Source organism: Aspergillus japonicus, assembly GCF_003184785.1.
Source record: "Aspergillus japonicus CBS 114.51 unplaced genomic scaffold BO86scaffold_10, whole genome shotgun sequence".
Lineage (NCBI taxonomy): Eukaryota > Fungi > Ascomycota > Eurotiomycetes > Eurotiales > Aspergillaceae > Aspergillus > Aspergillus japonicus.
In genome coordinates this window covers 166,698-185,696 of record NW_020291647.1, presented here as the reverse complement: position 1 = coordinate 185,696, position 18,999 = coordinate 166,698, and the positions used below count along the sequence as shown (strand labels likewise).

Genomic DNA, 18,999 nt, shown 5'->3' with positions numbered 1-18,999 from the left:
AGTTACTTGCGAGACTCTGAGTTAGTGCTCCATCAGGCCGAAGGCGACCAGGTTTCTTTTCATCATACGGTACACGCCAAGGATCGGCCGCCGGCGAGAGAAGATAACAGAACGGGGGGGGGAACCGAAAAGGAGAAGGAAAAAGAAAGCTGAGTGAGACAAAAATAGACTAGTATTAGAGCATTAGAGCTTCTGCTTTGCTCTTTCTTCACTGTTCCATCTCATGTTATCATTTGGCTTCTTGATGGGTATGTTTACTATGTACTCCTTACTCGTGGTAGGAAGAGAATGAAGTACTGTACGCACGGAATAATTATATATAACGTTAGCTTGGCAGACGAGGTGGCAGAAAGCAGTTACTGTACAGTGCACGTGTCACCGCCTGGGAACAGGAGGCAAATGGCTAGTACGTGCGGAGTACGTAGTATAGTACTTTACCTAGTAGTTGAATACTTGGTCCTGCGTACCGTACTTGTACTGTACTGGCTCACTCAGAAGGTGCACAGTGTTGTGCTCCGAGGTCGACTTACTGCGTAGTAGGTTCAGTAAGGTAGCTATCTACTCCGTAGCTGTATGATCGTTCAAGGTTGATGGACACTGCATCCGCGACGGGAGTCCGAAAGAACGTGGGCATCTTGGAAGCGGTGATTGGTCCGGGAACAGCTACCCAGAGCTCCCCACATCTCCTCCAGGCTCCCTGATCGATTAATGCAGAGATGGGTCATTGATGGTTGACTTCAACCCTTCACTTTGACCGTTGACTTGACATTGGCTGGTCAACAACGCTCCGCCCGCCCGCCTCCCCGCCTCCCCCCGGCACGAGTCCTTTCTGATCTTCCCATTCGCAAGTGCCGATTGACTTAGTAGTCCCTACTAAGCACTGTGCTAACATCTCAGGGCTCAGACTTACCTGGTAGACTCTATACGGTAGTAGCTACCTACTGTTGCTGATTGAGGGAGCAACAACGATTGACTTTCGTGGGCCCTTCCTTCTTCTACCATCTTCTTTCTCTCATATCTCAGCTCTCGTTACCCATCCCTCTCCCTCTCCCTCTATCTTTACTGCCCCTCCCTCTCTTCTCTTCTTTTTCGCTTTCCCCGTGCCACCTTCCGGGGTCAGGTGTGTGTGCCCCTCGCTTTGGTATCAGTACTTCTGGCCTTCCTCGCCGTCGCGCGGATGGACACGGTTTAATTCTTGAGCTTCAGACGTATGTTTTCTAACCAAGTTGGTAGTAAACGGCCATTAGCACGGAGCACAGCTGCTACTACTACTGCTTCTGCGACGGTCATTCGGTGGTCTGTCATTCTTTGAGACTAGACAATCGTCCGCTTGAAACAAGCGCCGCTAATAAGGTTGACTCTCTCTCTCTCTCTCTCTCTCTCTGTGTGTCTCTGTTCCCCATCATCATTGACCGTCGCTCCTCCCCCTCCCCCTCCCCCCTCCCCCTCTTTTCCCTTTTTTCACTTTCTCTTCCTTCTCCGTCTATCCCGTTACCGTTCCTTCGAGTAGCGGAGGTTCCCTGAACTCGTCTCCATCAGCCACTGCTCTTCGAGCTCGGAGTGACTGACATCTTTGTGCTTGCCTCCTTCTTCACCTATCTCTTGACTTACGAATATTGTTATAGCTTGTGTTGTGCCGCTCAGTTTAGCATCGCGTGGCACTCCAGTGCATCAAAGGCCCTCACAAGCCATCGTTACGTCCTGCCCAGCGCAGCGCAGCGCCTTCCAAGATGTAAGGATCCACCTACGAGTCTGATGCCCTTTCCTTTGCCCCGTGCGCTTCCTTGTGCCGGCCCTGATGATTCGAGAAAAGGAAGTTCGGCAAACAAATTCAGCGCAGACAGCTCGATCTCCCTGAATATGCTGCAAGCTTCGTGAATTATAAAGCGTTAAAGAAGGTCAGTCAAGCCTCCCCGCTTGCTTCGCACAATCCGATTTCCACTCTGTGTGCTGCTCCGGAAACTATATTGACTGAAGCACCTGTGATAGCTTATCAAACAATTGAGCGCTACACCCACCATCCCGGCACAGAGTGTCGCAGGTGCAGCGCAAGATGTTCCTGAGGCGCAAGCTGCCCTGCGGGCGAACAAAGAGGTGTTCTTCTTTCGACTGGTAGGGATACATACCGGAATCGGCTGTGAAGACATTCTGATTGACCGCACAATTCAGGAACGAGAGATTGAAAAAGTCAATGCCTTCTATCTACAGAAGGAAGCTGAGGTACGTTGATGCCATGTAGTAATTCTAGGTGACAATCATGGGAGACTGATGGCAGCGCCTAGTTCTCACTCCGGCTGAAAACCCTAGTCGACAAGAAACGGGTCATCCAATCGCGAGCAGTGACAAATTCCAAAGCGCCCGCAAATTATGTCTCACTATTTGAAGGATTTCAGCAATTCGACGGTGATCTCAATAAACTACAAGTGAGCTTTGAATTGGCATCGCAGCTGCACTTGATGTATTCTGACATATCGTCAATCTTTCAAAGCAATTTGTTGAGATCAATGAGACGGCAATGTCAAAGATTCTGAAGAAGGTGCGTCTTTGTACCGGAGATTGCACTCCTTTGCGATCGAATTAGCTAACAATGTGATTGTAGTGGGATAAAACTTCCAAGGTCTGAATAACCTGATCTTTCCTGTGTTTCTTTTTCTGCTGTGCCCCAGTCGTTGCATTGAGTCTTGTACTATCGTGCTTTTGCTTACACGTGCGGCATTTCTAGTCTCGCATGAAAGAACTATATCTTCACCGAGCTGTTGAAGTACAGCCATGCTTCAATAGAGACGTTTTGCGAGACCTGTCGGATCGAGCAACAACAGCACGGCTGGAGCTAGAAGCATGGGCGGAAGGCGAGAATATTCATTTTGATACCATCCGTCCAGTGGATAGGAGTGCAGTCTCGCAATCGTTCGGGCCAGATGAGGAAGATCTCGATCTACAAATTCTGCAATCTGCCAGTTCAGGAAACCTTCAGACGCTACGCGAATGGGCAGCAAAGTTACAACCATCCCCGGACGCTTCAATTCGTGCGACTCGCACCTTCCTCGCAGCCATCAATGAATTCTCTGACGAAGTGCTTGCGGTGCTCTTGGAAAGTGGCCTGGTTGACATAAATGCTGAAGATGATATCAATGAACGCAACTGCCTGCACGAAGCAGCCATTTCCGGTCGGGAATTTGTTCTCAAGGCTGGGCTAACAGCAGGGGTCGAGATTTCCAGGTGTGATGTCTACGGTAGATTGCCTCTACATTACGCCTGTATGCATGGTCGGGTGGAGATGGTGCGGGAACTGTTGAAGGCCGGACCTCATACCATTGATGTGATGGACCATGACAACTTCACGCCCTTGATTCACAGCATTGTCAAGGATCAGTTGGCCTGCGCGGAACAACTGCTTTGCAACAACGCCCGTATCGACCCAACATCTGAGTCAGACCATATCCCGCTGAATCTAGCCTGTCAGTATGGATCAATTCCAATAGTCCAAATGCTGTTGGAACGCGATGCGAGGCTGCTTCCAGATGCAGAGGGCTTGTACCCCCAACACATGGTGGCACGGGCTTCACAGTCACCGCAATTGCTCCTTCTTCTCAAACAGCACGGAGCTAACATGGACCAACGTGATAAACTGTACCAATGGACCCCTCTTTTTCATGCAGCCAGCGAGGGCTGTGTGGGATGTTTACGTACGCTTCTGGAACTGGGCGTTGATGCCGGTGCTGTGGACGAGAAAGGTCTCGCCGCAATGTACTACGCAGCGTGGGAGGGCCATCTGGAGTGCATGCTTCTACTTTGGTCCCATAGCATAACTCTGCAGTCTCCTCAAAAGCCTCTTGGTTTTCTGAACGGCTTGAAGCTGCAGGATTCGTGTCATGATCATGCCTCTGCTATGGATGATTTGACAGATGCAGATAACATTGATACAGCGGATGGCATCCCTGACCTGTCCCTCCCGCCACCAATCATACCCCTGAGACGGTACGGTCACAACTTCCTGGATAAAAAGGTATTCGTTCAGATTTTGTTTGACCCAGGAAGCACTGGTTCGATTTTGTTCGATCAAGCAGGTCGGCATCCTGCTGCACGCCTGACCATATCCTCCAAACTCTCCGATTTGATTCCACGTACCATAATGCTCCCTATACAGGAAGACTCGAGAATGATATCCTTCCAAGTTGACAACCTTGACACATTCGCCGTTGATTTCGAAATTTTCCCTACTTTCGGGTCTAAAGTGATTGCGAAGACGGTAGCTCTTCCCAATATGTTCAAAGCCGAAAGCTCCAGCACTGGTACATGTTCCCTACCACTATTTGATCCCAGGCTACGATCTATTGGTCAACTGCGGTTCAACTTCCAAGTAATCAAACCATACCACGGCGACCCGCTAGAGATTACCCACTTCGCGACATATTGGAAGGCGACTAGTGCTGCTGACCATGAACACAATGGTCTCGTCACAGGCTCTAGTTTGTCCGGTGATCACATTCAGCTCTTTGTGCAGTTGACCAGAGACCGAGTTCCTGTTCTTTACCCCCAGTTCGCGATCGAGTGTCATGGCATTGAGATACCAATCTGTCAGCTTACTTACAACCAGTTCCGAGCAGTTGGTGTCGAACGCGGCGTAGATCATCTCGAAATGCTAAGGTTTTCACAGCAGTCTGCTTTGAACGACTTGGCACAAGCCCATCGTCAGCTGGCTTCGTCATTTCTGTCTTTGCGAGACGTTTTCCATCATTTACCACTCAGTGTCAGCGTCAATATATCCGTGCTATACCCGTCGGCGGTGGAGGAGCGAGCATCACATATGACTTCCCTGCCGGACGTTAACACCTTTGCGGATGCTATTCTTACAGAAGTCTTTGACCACGCTCGAATTGCGCGCGACCAGAATCCTGATATCATGCGTTCTGTGGTCTTCACCTCCTACAACCCTAATATTTGCATTGCTTTGAACTGGAAGCAGCCCAACTGTGAGTCAGGCTTTCAACCCCTTGACAATTTCTCCCGAGAAATACGCTGATGTAGCTCGCCTTTCGAGACCCCGTTCTACTTTGCAATGACCTTGGTCAGATTCGGGACTTAGCCCGTGATGTCAATGCACTCCCTGATATTAACAGCAGCGGACGAGCTTCGATGTCCATTAAGGATTCTGCCCGAATAGCGCAGAGCAACAACTTCATGGGATTAATATGTCGCTCTAGTCTGCTGGTATGTATTTGTCTTGTCATATATGCTTCCCTCCCTAGCCATTTGGGTCGGCTTTTCATGCTGGGGACTAACACTCGCTGCTCCTAGAACGTTGTGCCCGCCCTGGTGGATACAGTAAAGGAACTTGGCCTCGTGTTGGTGGCAGATACTTCGGACGATGCCAGCCAATCCGACAGACTGGACGTCTCACAGACTACCGATCCTGTCGGTGTGGCTGATTGGGCATATCGCATGCCAGACGGCGTCAACGGTGTCATGAAAGCCAACGGCATCTTAAGGTTCAATGATACGATTGATATGTGAACTGGCAATCGACTCTTTGGCATCCTTGGCTGCCATTTCCATGCAACCTGGCATCCACTTATTGTCGTTTGGGACCCATTCCGGGGCAAAGATCACGGACAGCGACAGACTATGATTTCCTTGCCATCTTCATGTCTTCATGTATTCGGAGCCCCCGATCCACTTCACCTTTTGCGTGATGCGGCTTCTTATGATTTTGTACACTTTGACATTTCTTTCTATGTCTCCCTTGTTGTGGTTGTCTGCATGAGACCCATCGCCTATGGTGCCTTCCCAGTTGCACTTATGAATTGACCTTCCTTGGTGGCTAGATTCTGATGTGAATGTTGATAGCTCGATTTTTGAAGTGGGGAATCTTCTGACCCGAATGATTAAATATACCAGATAGTATACAAATATCTATCATATCATATCTAGCATGACCGAACGCTATGCAGCAGAGGAAACGACGTGATCTTGTGTATTCGCCAGTCCGACTGACGTTCACAAGAAACCGCGGGATCTTACATACCCCTCGGTCTGCCTTTGACAATATTATAGCCCCACTGTCGCAGAGTTTTGACAACTTTGGGGGTAATGGCTGCTGTCAAGGGTACTCGGATGAAGATGAGACTCTTGTGAATCGCGTAGGCAAGTGCAAGTTGAGTCCATAGACCTGAAAAGCCATGGAAATTAGTCATTGCCAAGGTCTGAATGAGTGAAGGGCTCGACATAAGGCACTTACTGGCATTTTCGCCGTTACCTTGCGCCTGTGCCGCACTCTCCTGAGAGTCCGTGTCGGTTGTCAAGCTCTTGTTCTGTTCCGAGTCTGCGTTGGCACCCTGCTTGTTCGGCCAGACAGCATCCACCGCCCCCTTGACAGACTCAAAAATGACGTGCTCATAGTATCCGATTCGCTCTACGCCCAGCAGGCGAACAGCGGCAAAACAAATCGGAAAGTCCATGGCCGACAATAGCAGATATACCCACAAGGCGGACCAGCCATACTCCTTCGAGAGGTTGCGCAACCGCTGCGACAATGAAGCGCCTGATTTTGGTGATTGCGCCGCGTGTCTTGCGCGGGACGACTGGAAGAACCGGCGAAATGTTTGTTGAGGTCGGTAAAGATTAGAAAGTATGGTGCCGCTCCTAGTACCGTGAGCCTGCTTCCATTGAGGAAAGTTCACCCGACGCTGGAGAATTGACGTGTGCGGTGCGGAGGATCTAAAGGCGCGATTGAAGGCAATAGAGTGCGTTGCAGACGGTGTTTTCGGTACAGCCAAATTTCCTCTGGCTGTGCCGCGAAGCTGAAAGAGCAAAGCTGACAGGAAAGGATGGCGTGGCTGCATTGTCAGATTAATGTAACTGGGTGCGCAGCAGGCTAGGCGTCTACAAAACAAAGAAAGCCGAATTGAAAATTGCTGGCTGATGACGTTTCGGGCGCAGACAGTGAGAAACAATCGAGGTACGTAGTTGATATTTATTCGCTACTAGAAGCAATCTATTCCGGTTTATCGGCGTGCCGGTGCATCCGGCCTCCGATGCCAGCCCAGGTGTTATCCGACTCGCCGCCAGGAATTTTGCGTGAAGAGGTTCTGTATGTATGGTAATTTGAATGTATGCCCAAGTACGTAATTTCTTCGACAAACTGGCGAGAGTTGTGTTGTGCAGTAGTTACCGGAGCATCTCTCTGCCTGGCGCCGCCGGGGGTTACACCGCCTTCACTGTGTCTCCGCAAGCCCTCCAGAAATCTCGGCTGGGAAAAAGGACGACGGCCTCCTCCATATTACGCCTTCGCGATACCATCACAAGTCCCTTCTCTCCCGCTCCTCTCGTTGGCTGGCTACGCTTCGCCATGTCGCCTCGTCTTTCCGAGCAGCTGGCTCATATTCCCTTTCGCTCCAACTGGAGCCCTCGTTCCGCCGTCCATGGCCAGGTCCCCATTCGCACTTTCGGTATCCGCTCATTGAACCCCCCGAAGGCCTCCCGCTTCGATGTCGGTCCGGGTCTACCTGTGTTGAAGTCGACTCCCACAGCGGCCTTGGAGCGCAAGGCTAATACGCTTCCCCTGCGCACTGGTGCGATCGCTATCAAGAAAGGAATGACCGGTCTGTACGACGCGACGTCCGGGAAACGTATCGCTTGCACCGTCCTCCAACTAGATAGACTCGAGGTTATATCGCACAAGACCCTGCAGAAGCATGGATACTTTGCCGTCCAGATGGGCGCTGGCTGGAGGCGGCCTGCCAACCTGACTAAATCGCTATTGGGTCACTTCTCGGCCAACGGGATCTCGCCGAAGCGCCATATATACGAATTCCGGGTGAAGGACGAGAGAGGCCTCTTGCCTGTCGGAAAACCGGTCAACGCCGGCTGGTTCAAGGTGGGCCAGTATGTTGATGCGCGATCAAACTCCAAGGGAAAGGGATTCGCCGGTGTGATGAAGAGACATGGTTTTGGAGGTCAAGATCGCAGTCACGGTGTCAGTTTGACGCACCGTTCGCTTGGTTCTGCAGGTCCCAGTCAGGGCGGTGGCTCCCGTGTTTACCCTGGCAAGAAGATGGCTGGAAATATGGGAAATGAGCAGAACACAGTGCAGAATCTCAAGATACTTCAGGTGGATCAAAAGAATGGAATTGTCGTGGTTAATGGTAAGTTACATACCAGCCGTCCCCAACAGGCCTCTCGACCTGCACTCATGTGAGTGAAGGGCGACATCAAATACTGATCATTGTGTATGTCTGTACTCTAGGTTCCATCAGTGGCCCCAAAGGTTGCGTCGTCAGGATACAGGATGCTTTGAAGAAGCCTTGGCCGAAAGTCAAGTTGGTCTCGAAATCATCTTGATAACCGATTCGAAGGCATTTTCCCTCCGCCCAACTTCAGATCTCCAATCTCCCTCACCGTTTTTCCATCCCGTGAGATGTACTATAACACCAGACTATTTTGCCTCCATAGAGCGACATTTTTATTTGACATGTAAATGATATCCATATCAGATCAGATTTCTTTCATCCACTCGACCCTGCTGCTTTTATATCGTTGCTGCCGTGCTATGAACCTCGATGTCAAAGTCTGAAAGAGTGGCGAGGGAAAGAACAAAGAAGCCCTCCAATGACCGAACGCCCTGGCATAATGCACATGGATCTCAAAATATTTACAAATACAGATTCCCAGACACCGTGCACCACATATAAAATACAATGTACGCCGTCACAATCTCAGCATTGTTTCCCTAGTTGCTTTGCCGAAACGGGTCACTATCACTGTCGAGGAGTTGCACCACTGTTCCATCTTCTGTTTCCAGGCTCCATTCTTCTGTGCAGAACTGATGTGATTGCTGGTTAGCTTAAGTTACCTTTGCCATTCGAGGGGAAGAGCCCATAGCTGGGAACGCACATAACTCATGCGGTTGGGTCTAATACTCCGGAACCTCATCTTGCCTCGCCCTTTAGTTCCCTTGACCCAAAATGAGATGTCGATGCGGCCATGTAGCTGATTCATTTCACCACTGATCCATGGAATTTTCTGGGCGAAGTAGATTTCATCCCCTAGAATCTCACGTGCTCTCGGCGAAGTCCTCAGAGCATACAGTGTACTGCTGACCACGCTTGAAGATGACTTCTGGTAGTTAAATATACCCAGCATAGCCGCGCCCACAACAACAGCGAAGAGTGGCAATGTGCGGAGCCAGCGGCTCTCGCTGTTGACAGACGGCAATTCTCGGTCTGCTCGACGCTCCATGAGAGGGCCCGAATTGGAGCGCGGGGCGGGGATCAAGCTGCGACGATGAGGAAGAGCTCGGCGGCGAGCGCCAGGCAGCTGTGGGACGCCAATGCGCCGTCTTGCAGCAGTTAACAGCATTCTCTGGAAAATAAAACTTCTTCAGAATAAACGAGCTCTTTTATTTCATCGACAGGGCTAAGGTTTGGGAGGCGTAAAGAGTTCTAAGATGACTGCGAAAGGTTGTTTGGCCTCGGGAGTTTTGGACAGCGGGCCCAAAAGTGCAAGACAAGCAAGCTTAGCAAACGAAGCAAACCAGATCTGGAAAAGAAGGGTTTACACCGTACTGGGTAGGTAAAGGTACCGTACCGAAACACTGAACCGGTTGTGTCATGTATTTTAAGCAACACATCAGAACGCTCACCGAGTCGCTGAATTACTCTGCAGCCCATTGAAAGTGTCTCGAGTCTCCCGCTCAAAACTAAGTCCCTCTGGACTCTGAGAAACGATGGCGTCTGCAAGACTTCGGCGCGCATTCCGCTATCCAGATGATTTGGAAGATGATGAGTATGCTCGCGAGGAGTTGGATGAAGAAGGTCTGTGTGATCGATTAGCCACCGAGGAAGGTTGGCTTAGAGATTGCGACGCTTGAATTTCACTAACAGGCCTGCAGAGCAAGAGCGCGTAATCCAAGCCCTCAAACTACTCAACGATAGACGAAATTCTGAATATAGTGTAATGAGGTTCCCTTTCTAAGCATGAAAAATGGAAGTATGGCGGACACCGCTAAACATCATGGCTATTCATGGTTTAGATTATCTTCGCCGCCATCCCCCTCTTGTCCGCGGCCATCTATCTTCCCCCAATGCTGTCCAGTTCATCCGCCACTATCGACCGGTGCGTAGCCCTTGTGAGTGTACTGTCTCTGTTGGCAACCGCCCACAGCATGGGGTATCTACCGCATCGACGTCGCGACAGCAAGAGCAAAAGACGCATGATGGACTCGAATGGCCTCACCCAAGCCCAGCAACTTCTTCCACTCGTCAATGCAGCGAGCTGCATACTATTAGTGCTAATCCGCTTGGAACTCCCTTCCAAAGAATCTTGGTTCAGCACCGGGCTGATTACATCCTCGGTTCCTGGAGGTTAGTATACACGCCAGATTTCCCATGTTTGAGTCAAGACTGGTGTCGCTCATTCTACTTAGCAATCTTAGCAACTGTGTGGGTCGCGCGCAGGGTCATGTTGTCCGTTGATATCAAGGATCTTGAAAATCTTCGATACAATTATAAAGGAGCCTAAAGCCTCCCTCTAAACCCATTGGTTCGAGGCCGAGGAAGGATTCCTAGCTAACCGAAGAAGAGGCAACACCTACCAGCGCATCTACTAGGCAATCATGACAGTGACGTCTGCTTGTTATTGCAACCTTCAAAAGCATAAGGATTGACTTTTTCGTTTTATCGACAAATCGGCTTGGGAAAGGAACGAACCCCGCCCGCTTGAAAGACCAATATGAGAACAAACTTGCATCCAATACATACGACATATGAAAATACTCATGTCCGCTCATAAGTTCATATCAACTAATTGCCGGACGGTGTAGATATTGCACCCTCGGGTAACAGCAATCTCTCCAGAGCAGGATCTACCGGAATGCCTTCATATTCTGTCGAAGATTCTGGAACTGTAGAGGACTCCTCTACTTGGATGCCCTGCTTAGGTGCTAGCTGACTGTGCTCTTCATCCTCATTCTGGTGATGCTGACGATGATGCTCCTTCGATCCATTGGTCTCATCTTCCGCAGCCTTCTTCAACCAGCGCAAATTCGAATGCCGGAAGTCTACAAGACTTTCCACGCTACGCGGATCCGCGATTTTCCGGGTGTCATGGCCGAGTAGCATGCATGTGGGCTCGAAAGGGCGCATCGTCGGATCTCGGCGACAGGCAGCGCAACTGCAAATTTTATTGCATTTGGGACATTTCCAATCCAGAACCTCCATTGTCTGTTGTGGAAGCATATTGAAAGCCCTATAGAGACTTCCATAACAATAGTACTTGCAACAATGTGTGCATGAGGCAAGTTTCCAGAGCGGTTCGAGATATCTGCAAATGTGACAGCGACCGACCTTCTCTGTTTGATCTCCCCGAGATATTTTTCGTCTTTTGCGTGCAGAGGCGATCTCCTCCGTGTCACTATCCTTCCCTTCCGTAGGTTCAGACTGGACGATTGGTTTGCTGATATCGACCCAAGGCCGTCTACTTAGCTCTATTTGGCAAATCTCAGCCAGTGTCCATTTGTTCAGTCGCTCTCTTTGTGTAATCAAAGGCAAGTATGTCTGCTCAAGATCTGACTTGGCTTTAAGGAGCTGTTGCCTCCAAGCCTCATGCTTCGCTTCGAGTTCGTGCCAGTCAAATTGCTCAACCCATTTGAGAGCTGATATGCAAAGACAGCTTCGGCCCATCGCATAACATTCCATGCAGATGTCGTACGCATCATCCTCGTCCGAAATAGAGGGAGTAACGCAGTTCGGGCAAGTGAGGAACCTGTTGAAGATATTTCCCCGACAGTAGGAGCATGTGATATTGCTATCATAAGGAATAAACTCGACATCTTGTTCGGGCAAATTGCTGCTGAAACATTCAGAAAGAAGTACCTCGTTGTACAAACCGAAAAGCTGCTGGAAATCCTTGATCAACTTCTTGTAGGTTGGGCGATTTATGTCCGATTTCTGGGCTTTTTTAAGGACAGCAGAGTAGTGTTCGAGCGAGTAGAACACGATGGACTTGTTCTTATATTGTTCATCCCGGCAAACCATTCTTGCGTGAGGTAAAGCTTCATGTAAGGCCTTGTCCAGAGTTTCCACTGTGGTCCGATTCCAAGCTACTTTCACTGTCCTCGTTCCGCGGTTCCACACCTGATGTGCTGCTAGAGGCGGTATGAGAATAAAATCTCCTGGTTTCTGCTCGACGACGTATGTCTTGAATGGGGCCGCTTTCCAAGCGTTTATCTGTGCGAAATGGTCCTCGATATCAATGTCATGACCAAGCGTAGACATCCAGTAATCGTAAACAGCACGGCGGTCCTTGCTCTCCGTCATAAACCAGATGGAAGATCCTGGCTTAGTATTTTTTCCATATTCAGCTGAACCATCCGATGCTTCGACCATTATATTCTGGCCGAGGCTGCCGCACATCTCTTGATGGGCTGGTGTGTAGGTTCCTTCATGACCGATGTAGCACATAAGATTCTCTGCACGTGCATTTGAAGGAAGACAGCTCATCAAATCACCAGCTCTGGCAACCGGGACGTTCGAGTGGGCCTTGTTGAGATAGAAGACCGGCGACGGTATGACTTCTTTCAATTCATCATGCCATTCAGGGGGGCAATCAATGTCTTTGAGATATATGCGCTGCCGATCAGGGTCTTTGTAGTTGTACGGTGTCCATTGATCGGTAAGAAGCGGCATATTTTTAAGATAATGTCCTATCGTGAGAGGCAAGTCGGTCTTTGTACTTAAATTCCGCGCATATTCCGCTTGACACGACACATATTATCAGCAGGGATTTCAAGATTCCTGAGCCAGCATGCTTACTCACTCTTTGCAGAATAATGGCCCCTGAGCCACTTCTCGGAGAAAAGGTTATGATTCAGCCTTTTATCAAAACCCTCAATGACCAATGGTCTGCCCAATCGAACAACTTGAAGTGCAACAAGTTTCTCAAAATCATCTAAGTCATTCTGATCGACAGCATCGCAGTGAATCCTGGTCACAAATTCGAAGTTCGGTGTCGATTCCACTAGAGCCTCTAAATCCAGGTCTGGGGAAAGCGGTTCAAAAGCCGCGCGAGGGCGCTGTGCGGGCATTCTAACAGATGATCGGGATAGATTGATATATGATTCAACTATTCAGGGAGGGCGGGGGGAGAAATTGGACATGAAGATGTTTATGGCATAGGTAGACAAGTCGCATATTCACCAAGTGCTTAAAGCATGTTTTTAAATAGCAAAGATGCAAGGTCTGGTGTTACGGACGAGAAGTATGGTCAATAACAAGACTTCGGCACAAATGATCAGAGCTCGAGAGGTTCTACCTCTTTGATCACACGTAGACGCAACTGCAGAAATTGTCCCTCTTCGCCTGCTGATAAGAGAATGGGAATAGAAGGCTGCTGTGGAGATGGCGAAGAGAAAAAGAGGATAGATAACAAGCGCCTCGTACTGCACGCGAGGGAGGATGACTGATGTGATGTACGGAGCGGACCGAGCGGAATGGACTTTCTTGGGGCTTGCCTGAACTTGTTGCCAGAAATATCAACTTACACACCTAGGCGATGAACTCAGGAACGAGGACTCAACCAGCCAATCTCGTTTTCCCTTCCGTCTCCCTCCCCTGGCATCTCTTGGTTTTCGCATCTTGATGGAATGGCTTTGTGCTAGACTCAAATTCCTGTTATGACTGACTGACAACACCCATCTTGTTCTCGATTTTTCCGATAATGACCGCAATCGCAAATATGCCATTGTCTTGCTTACCCCTGCGCTACCAGATTCGAATGCGTCGATGCTTCGCAGGGCGAGCCACCTCTCTTCACCAACCGCTTTCATCCGCTTTCTACCGTGGCTCTCGCGCTTTCACGTTGCCCCAGAATAGTCCAGCAGCGATCAATGGCTTTCCGGCATACCGTCGAAGCTCAAATTATGATCCGTGCAGGCTCAAAGATTCAGGCGTTTCTACCTCGCAGAGTCGCCCAAGTTCGAGCTCGGTCAACTATTACAGACCACCGGAAAATGGATTCATAGCCTCTCTCCCACGGTCATGGATTCCATACGCGGAGTTGTTGCGCCTTGACAAGCCTACAGGCACATACTATCTTTTCTTCCCTTGTCTATATTCCACCCTTCTTGCTGCATCCATGACGACTTCCACCGGCCCGTTCGAAGTTGTCGGAACCGCCGGTCTGTTTCTCGCTGGTGCCTTAATCATGCGAGGTGCTGGGTGTGCGATCAACGATCTATGGGACCGGAATCTGGACCCGCATGTTGCAAGAACCAAGTTTCGACCTATCGCGAGAGGGGCAATCTCCCCTAGCAAAGCAGTCGTTTTTACTGGCGTTCAACTACTGGCAGGGCTGGGCGTCTTGCTTCAGTTCCCAACCCAATGCCTTTGGTATGGTATACCTAGCCTCCTTTTGGTGGCCACCTATCCCCTCGCTAAGCGTGTCACATACTACCCGCAAGCTGTGCTTGGTCTTACATTCTCGTGGGGTGCGATTATGGGTTTCCCAGCACTGGGTATTGACCTGCTTCACAATACTCCTGCCCTGGAAGCGGCTGCTGCTCTTTATTCTAGTTGTGTCGCCTGGACAATTCTATACGATATGATATATGCGCACATGGACATAAAAGATGATGTAGCGGCTGGCATCAAGTCAATTGCTCTTCGTCACGAGAAAAATACAAAAGCTGTCCTTAGTGCATTGGCAGGAGTCCAAATATCGCTGCTTGCTGCAGCTGGTGTCGCAGCCGGTAGCGGACCTGTTTTCTTTGTCGGCAGCTGCGGCAGCGCAGCTCTTTCCCTTGCCGCGATGATTTGGAAAGTTCAGCTAAAAAATGTACAGGACTGCTGGTGGTGGTTCAAAAATGGCTGTCTCTTTACTGGCGGTGGTATCACTGTGGGGTTACTCCTGGAATATATCGCGCAATTAACTGGTTTTTATGATGAAGCCACAGAGTCGCATTGCTAAGGAATTCAGAGAACGGGCCGTACCTTTGCAGGCTTCTTTGAGCAATTCACCCTGTTATGCTAGAACGCCTCCGTGGTTGAGCACCGATATACTGCTCCACAACACAGACTATAGCCTCCCAATCCATCATGGCACCATTGCCAGTGTCGCCGCAAGCAAGGTGCTTCTCCATGGGCCGGAGCACGGAAACCCAGCCATCCTTGCTTGCATTATTCACACCCCATTCCTTCTCTAGAATCTCAATCTGTTTACCAGTGACTGGGTGATTCCACATTGCCGTGTTCATTGCTGGAGCAACGAAGATAAGCGGCTTCTTAATTTTGATTTTGCCATCCACCAACCCAGTCGTGTCCCAGGCTCTCATCACCGAGAGAAGAAGGTTATCGGCTATCCCCATGGTCATCTTAGCCATGGTGTTAGCCGAGAGGGGCGCAACAAGTAATAAATGCGCCCACTTCCTGAGTTCTATGTGCAGTATCGGGTCGCCACGCGTCCAGGGAGTCTTCCACTCATCTTCATCTCTGTAAATAGCCTCAACACCTGGGACTGCTCGCAGAGCTTCTAATGAAGGCTGTTCCAAGCTTTGTCCGTCTAAAAAGCGCTCCGCTGACTTGGTGACGATAATACGAATAGACACATTGTGGTGACGACTAAGCGCTTCAGCGATATTCGGCAATTTGATTGTAGCGACCGATCCGCTGGCCGCGAGAATTATGTGTACTTTCTCATCGTGGGAGTGTGTTTGAGCGCTCAGTGGTGGCGGAGAATATTCCATGACGTGAGAATCCAGTGATTTTCTCGTCGGTATAATGCGAGATTGGAGATAGACTTGAGCCGTATCAAATGACCTTGCATTTACGGCCTTGAGGACACTGGATCTGTCACATCACATGACCATGATCACTTACATATCCTGGTGAACAAGGCAGTCATTTACTCAAACTTGATTGGCCCGATTAGCCTAACTACGGCAGTCAGTTCGTGAGCTTAGTGAGCATGCTTAGTTAATTGACCGGGGCAGGAGTTCTCCGCAAAATCCGTAGACTTTCTTTAAGCTATACTCGACTACAGCAAGTGTGCAGGTAATATATACTATTATCTAGAAACCACCATGTTCTCTCGCATCCTACCTTCGTCGGTGGGTCCCCAACAATCCTCGGACTTCTTATCATCTCACCAGGCTCACAGCAAGATCGCATCTTTAGGCATCCCGGCTTCTCTCCCGGCCGTCTTTAATCCAACCTCGCTCGCCAGGCTCACCCTTGTCTTTGATTCTCAATGCCCGTCTCTTGTCATCTGAAACTCGGACAGCGATTGATAAGGCTGTCGCATCTGCCCCAGTTGTTCTCTTTATGAAGGGTACTCCTGAGACTCCTCAGTGCGGGTTTTCCCGGGCCAGCATACAAATTCTGGGATTGCAAGGCGTTGATCCCAAGAAGTTTGTTGCCTTTAATGTTCTAGAGGACCCAGAGTTGCGTCAGGGTATGTTCTGAAGACTGGCTAGGTGATTGTCTACTCGACGGTTAGTGCGGTCAGCTAATTTCATTCCGATTTCAACTCTGCAGGCATCAAGGAATATTCCGATTGGCCCACGATCCCCCAACTATACCTCGAAAAGGAATTTATTGGTGGCTGCGATATTCTGATGTCGATGCATCAGAATGGGGAGCTTGCCAAAATGCTTGAAGAAAAGGGGGTACTGGTGGCAGCCGACTAATCATGAAGAAATTCTCATTCTTATTGTATGTACACTTGTCTTGCGCTCTGGCTTAGCACCCCAATTCGACCCTGCGGGTTGTTCGCCCACCTCGTCTTACCGGAAAGAACATCGAAATCTTAAATCTGATGTTCTATTTCTGCAACTTCACATTCTCTTTAGGAAGTTGAAACCCCCAGGGCGAGGCACCTTCGAGGTTTTTTCAAGATATGTGCATAAACATCACAACAAATCAGCAAGTCTAAGTTGGAGCCTGAAAGCTACGCCCAACATCGTTCTCATCTCTAATTGCTCATCGTCCGACTATTAACACTGATCCATTATCCTGGATGACCCTTGGTGGATGCCACCTGCGGTTCACACCCTACTTGCCTCTCTCGATTTCGCTAAATCCTCAACAATGCCTTTCTCAACTTTGGCACGTTGTCTCGCCTCGTACGCCTCTCTGCTCCTCAAAATCCTGTCGACAATTTCCCCAGCATTGACGTGCTGGTAGGGATGACTGGGGGATTCCTTGAATATACCCATCTTCTTTGGAGCGACATAAGGATCGTAGGTGAGGGGTATGAACGTGGTAGGACCATGATAAACTGCATCTGGCACACCCAGAGGCATTGCTTCCAAATATGGCTGGCTTGGGGAGAAGGGAGCAGAGAAGACAACGGCATGGACGTACTGAAGGAGAATTAGCAACACAGTTCTCGGGTTTATGGACCATGCGGAGTATGTAATCTTCAAACTCACTCGACACTGAAGGACACATAGTCCACGCTCAAAGATGTTCATGATGGGGTAGTTGAGCCCTTTCCAGTAATTTATGACGTCATCATCATGAATGCCGGCAACAACAAAGGCCGGCTCATAGTCTTCACCATATTCCTTTATTCTCTTCTCCCTGATCTCAGGATCATACCAATGCTGTTGGTGGCCCTGAAATCTTTCTGACTCAATGACCTGGCGCAAGAACTCAATATGACCAGAAGAAAATAGATCAAAGCCTCCGTCAACATACACAATACGTTGCCCCGGCTTGGGTAGCTTTCCTGTGACAATCTGCTCAAATGATCCCGACTCTTCACTCGTGTTTCCAAGCTTCGCTGAGGTGGAACCATTCCAGATCCAGACACATGGTCCTGGCTGTAGACCGCTCTCATCAGTTGCGTAGTCATGAATTCTCTGCAGCAGATTCTCGCCAGATTGTTCGCGTTCCTCCTCGCTACCGGAGCCTTCTTTCCCAGTAATTGTCTCCTTGACACTTCTAACGAAATGCCCTTTCGTACAGAGAAGCATGCGTCCTACAAGGTCAGTTGTGGATATTCCTGGTGTTCGCTTGACCACTCGGAAACGGCCTGCAGCCTTCACGTAACGATAACAGTCATCGCCATTGCTGTCGGAGGTTATGTCATCGCCATGCACGACATACTTGCATCCATAATGTGACACCCATGGCAGAAAAGTCACGTAGGGAGCTGAGGGCACGCAGCGAGTTACCCATCGGCATGCTTCCACCGCAGCTACTCTGGGTCATGGTCAGTCAAATTCGATACAATGAACTATTGCAAGAATCAACTTACCTCTCCTCCAACTTCATCACTGTTGGACCCTTATTCTCTAGGATGGCCTCATCGGAATGTACACCGACATAAAGTTCTCTGCCTAGTCTACGGGCCTGTAGCATGGCACCGGCGTGTCCTACGAAACTCAGCTTTCGGGAATACGGTGCCAAGGAGACGTTGCAGCCTCTCACCGTGATGACTGAAGTCAAAACAGCCATCCACCCATATACGGTCTTCAGAAATGGGCAGATCATCCTGGGGATCAGCCGGCCATTTGCCTTTTGGCGGAACTATGTCCTCGGACATTTGGACTCGTATTAAGGCGATTTCGTGAGTGCTTTTTTTGGGGACGCAGATGACTAGAGAGATTGGTTAGGGCTGGGTCAACGAAAAGAGAGGTAAACAGTTAGACTTTCAATGCTAGTGATATGGGATCGTTCGCCACACCCAGCCAACATGTGAAAAGGCAACAATAGTAGGGGACAGAGGGATACTGCGCGGAAGTGGTTATGTGGCGTACCTGAGCAAGGAAGTACCTTACATAATCCGGCACCAGATGTACATAGTGTCATTATATTCGCCATGATCCCAGGATTGCCCCAGAACACGAAGCGCAGCATCAAATACAGGAGACATGATGTGGCCCGCGTAGCTTATGGTCAGATTAAGGTTCATATAAATGTATATGGAGAGGTCGAATCCCTGTAATAGATATGAAGGAGTAATCAAGACCATTCCTGCTTACTACAAATCATTCCTAGTCCT

General features: G+C 49.5%; 9 protein-coding genes across 9 annotated transcripts; 4 read left to right on the top strand and 5 right to left on the bottom strand.

Annotated features, from left to right (window-relative positions):
- Positions 1-399: 399 nt before the first annotated feature.
- phoC (putative cyclin dependent kinase inhibitor Pho81) lies at positions 400-5,913 on the top strand (the record flags this gene model as incomplete). Its single annotated transcript, XM_025675457.1, has 10 exons — positions 400-417; positions 1,809-1,898; positions 1,990-2,112; positions 2,170-2,220; positions 2,283-2,423; positions 2,489-2,536; positions 2,600-2,617; positions 2,723-4,973; positions 5,042-5,211; positions 5,299-5,913. The coding sequence occupies 10 exons, from the start codon at positions 400-402 to the stop codon at positions 5,512-5,514; spliced, it is 3,126 nt and encodes a 1,041-aa protein (XP_025529949.1). The 3' UTR covers positions 5,515-5,913.
- On the bottom strand, positions 5,749-7,131 carry BO86DRAFT_387160 (uncharacterized protein). Its single transcript, XM_025671522.1, has 2 exons — positions 6,239-7,131; positions 5,749-6,169 (listed from the first exon to the last, which is right to left on the bottom strand). Exons 1-2 carry the CDS (start codon positions 6,840-6,842, stop codon positions 6,018-6,020), a joined length of 756 nt encoding a protein of 251 aa, XP_025529948.1. The 5' UTR covers positions 6,843-7,131; the 3' UTR covers positions 5,749-6,017.
- On the top strand, positions 7,132-8,695 carry BO86DRAFT_357215 (mitochondrial 54S ribosomal protein uL3m). Its single transcript, XM_025669695.1, has 2 exons — positions 7,132-8,144; positions 8,246-8,695. The coding sequence occupies exons 1-2, from the start codon at positions 7,349-7,351 to the stop codon at positions 8,338-8,340; spliced, it is 891 nt and encodes a 296-aa protein (XP_025529947.1). The 5' UTR covers positions 7,132-7,348; the 3' UTR covers positions 8,341-8,695.
- BO86DRAFT_446509 (cytochrome c oxidase assembly factor 1 family protein) lies at positions 8,450-9,581 on the bottom strand. The gene is made up of 2 exons (XM_025676527.1): positions 8,893-9,581; positions 8,450-8,821 (listed from the first exon to the last, which is right to left on the bottom strand). Exons 1-2 carry the CDS (start codon positions 9,355-9,357, stop codon positions 8,729-8,731), a joined length of 558 nt encoding a protein of 185 aa, XP_025529946.1. The 5' UTR covers positions 9,358-9,581; the 3' UTR covers positions 8,450-8,728.
- Positions 9,542-10,659, top strand: BO86DRAFT_10930 (uncharacterized protein). Its single transcript, XM_025665913.1, has 4 exons — positions 9,542-9,842; positions 9,890-9,951; positions 10,031-10,361; positions 10,424-10,659. The coding sequence occupies exons 1-4, from the start codon at positions 9,725-9,727 to the stop codon at positions 10,516-10,518; spliced, it is 606 nt and encodes a 201-aa protein (XP_025529945.1). The 5' UTR covers positions 9,542-9,724; the 3' UTR covers positions 10,519-10,659.
- Positions 10,660-10,681: 22 nt separating this feature from the next.
- BO86DRAFT_454525 (putative JmjC domain protein) lies at positions 10,682-13,465 on the bottom strand. The gene is made up of 2 exons (XM_025677063.1): positions 12,814-13,465; positions 10,682-12,751 (listed from the first exon to the last, which is right to left on the bottom strand). The coding sequence occupies exons 1-2, from the start codon at positions 13,079-13,081 to the stop codon at positions 10,800-10,802; spliced, it is 2,220 nt and encodes a 739-aa protein (XP_025529944.1). The 5' UTR covers positions 13,082-13,465; the 3' UTR covers positions 10,682-10,799.
- Positions 13,466-13,770: 305 nt separating this feature from the next.
- Positions 13,771-14,961, top strand: BO86DRAFT_307471 (putative para-hydroxybenzoate-polyprenyltransferase Coq2; the record flags this gene model as incomplete). The annotated part of the gene is made up of 1 exon (XM_025667738.1): positions 13,771-14,961. The coding sequence occupies one exon, from the start codon at positions 13,771-13,773 to the stop codon at positions 14,959-14,961; it is 1,191 nt and encodes a 396-aa protein (XP_025529943.1).
- A 46-nt stretch (positions 14,962-15,007) lies between these two features.
- Positions 15,008-16,160, bottom strand: BO86DRAFT_377271 (putative flavoprotein; the record flags this gene model as incomplete). The annotated part of the gene is made up of 3 exons (XM_025670579.1): positions 15,008-15,839; positions 15,870-15,874; positions 16,092-16,160. The coding sequence occupies 3 exons, from the start codon at positions 16,158-16,160 to the stop codon at positions 15,008-15,010; spliced, it is 906 nt and encodes a 301-aa protein (XP_025529942.1).
- Positions 16,161-16,712: 552 nt separating this feature from the next.
- Positions 16,713-18,711, bottom strand: BO86DRAFT_387155 (ethanolamine-phosphate cytidylyltransferase). Its single transcript, XM_025671521.1, has 4 exons — positions 18,426-18,711; positions 18,253-18,370; positions 17,423-18,197; positions 16,713-17,353 (listed from the first exon to the last, which is right to left on the bottom strand). The coding sequence occupies exons 1-4, from the start codon at positions 18,538-18,540 to the stop codon at positions 17,036-17,038; spliced, it is 1,326 nt and encodes a 441-aa protein (XP_025529941.1). The 5' UTR covers positions 18,541-18,711; the 3' UTR covers positions 16,713-17,035.
- Positions 18,712-18,999: the final 288 nt, after the last annotated feature.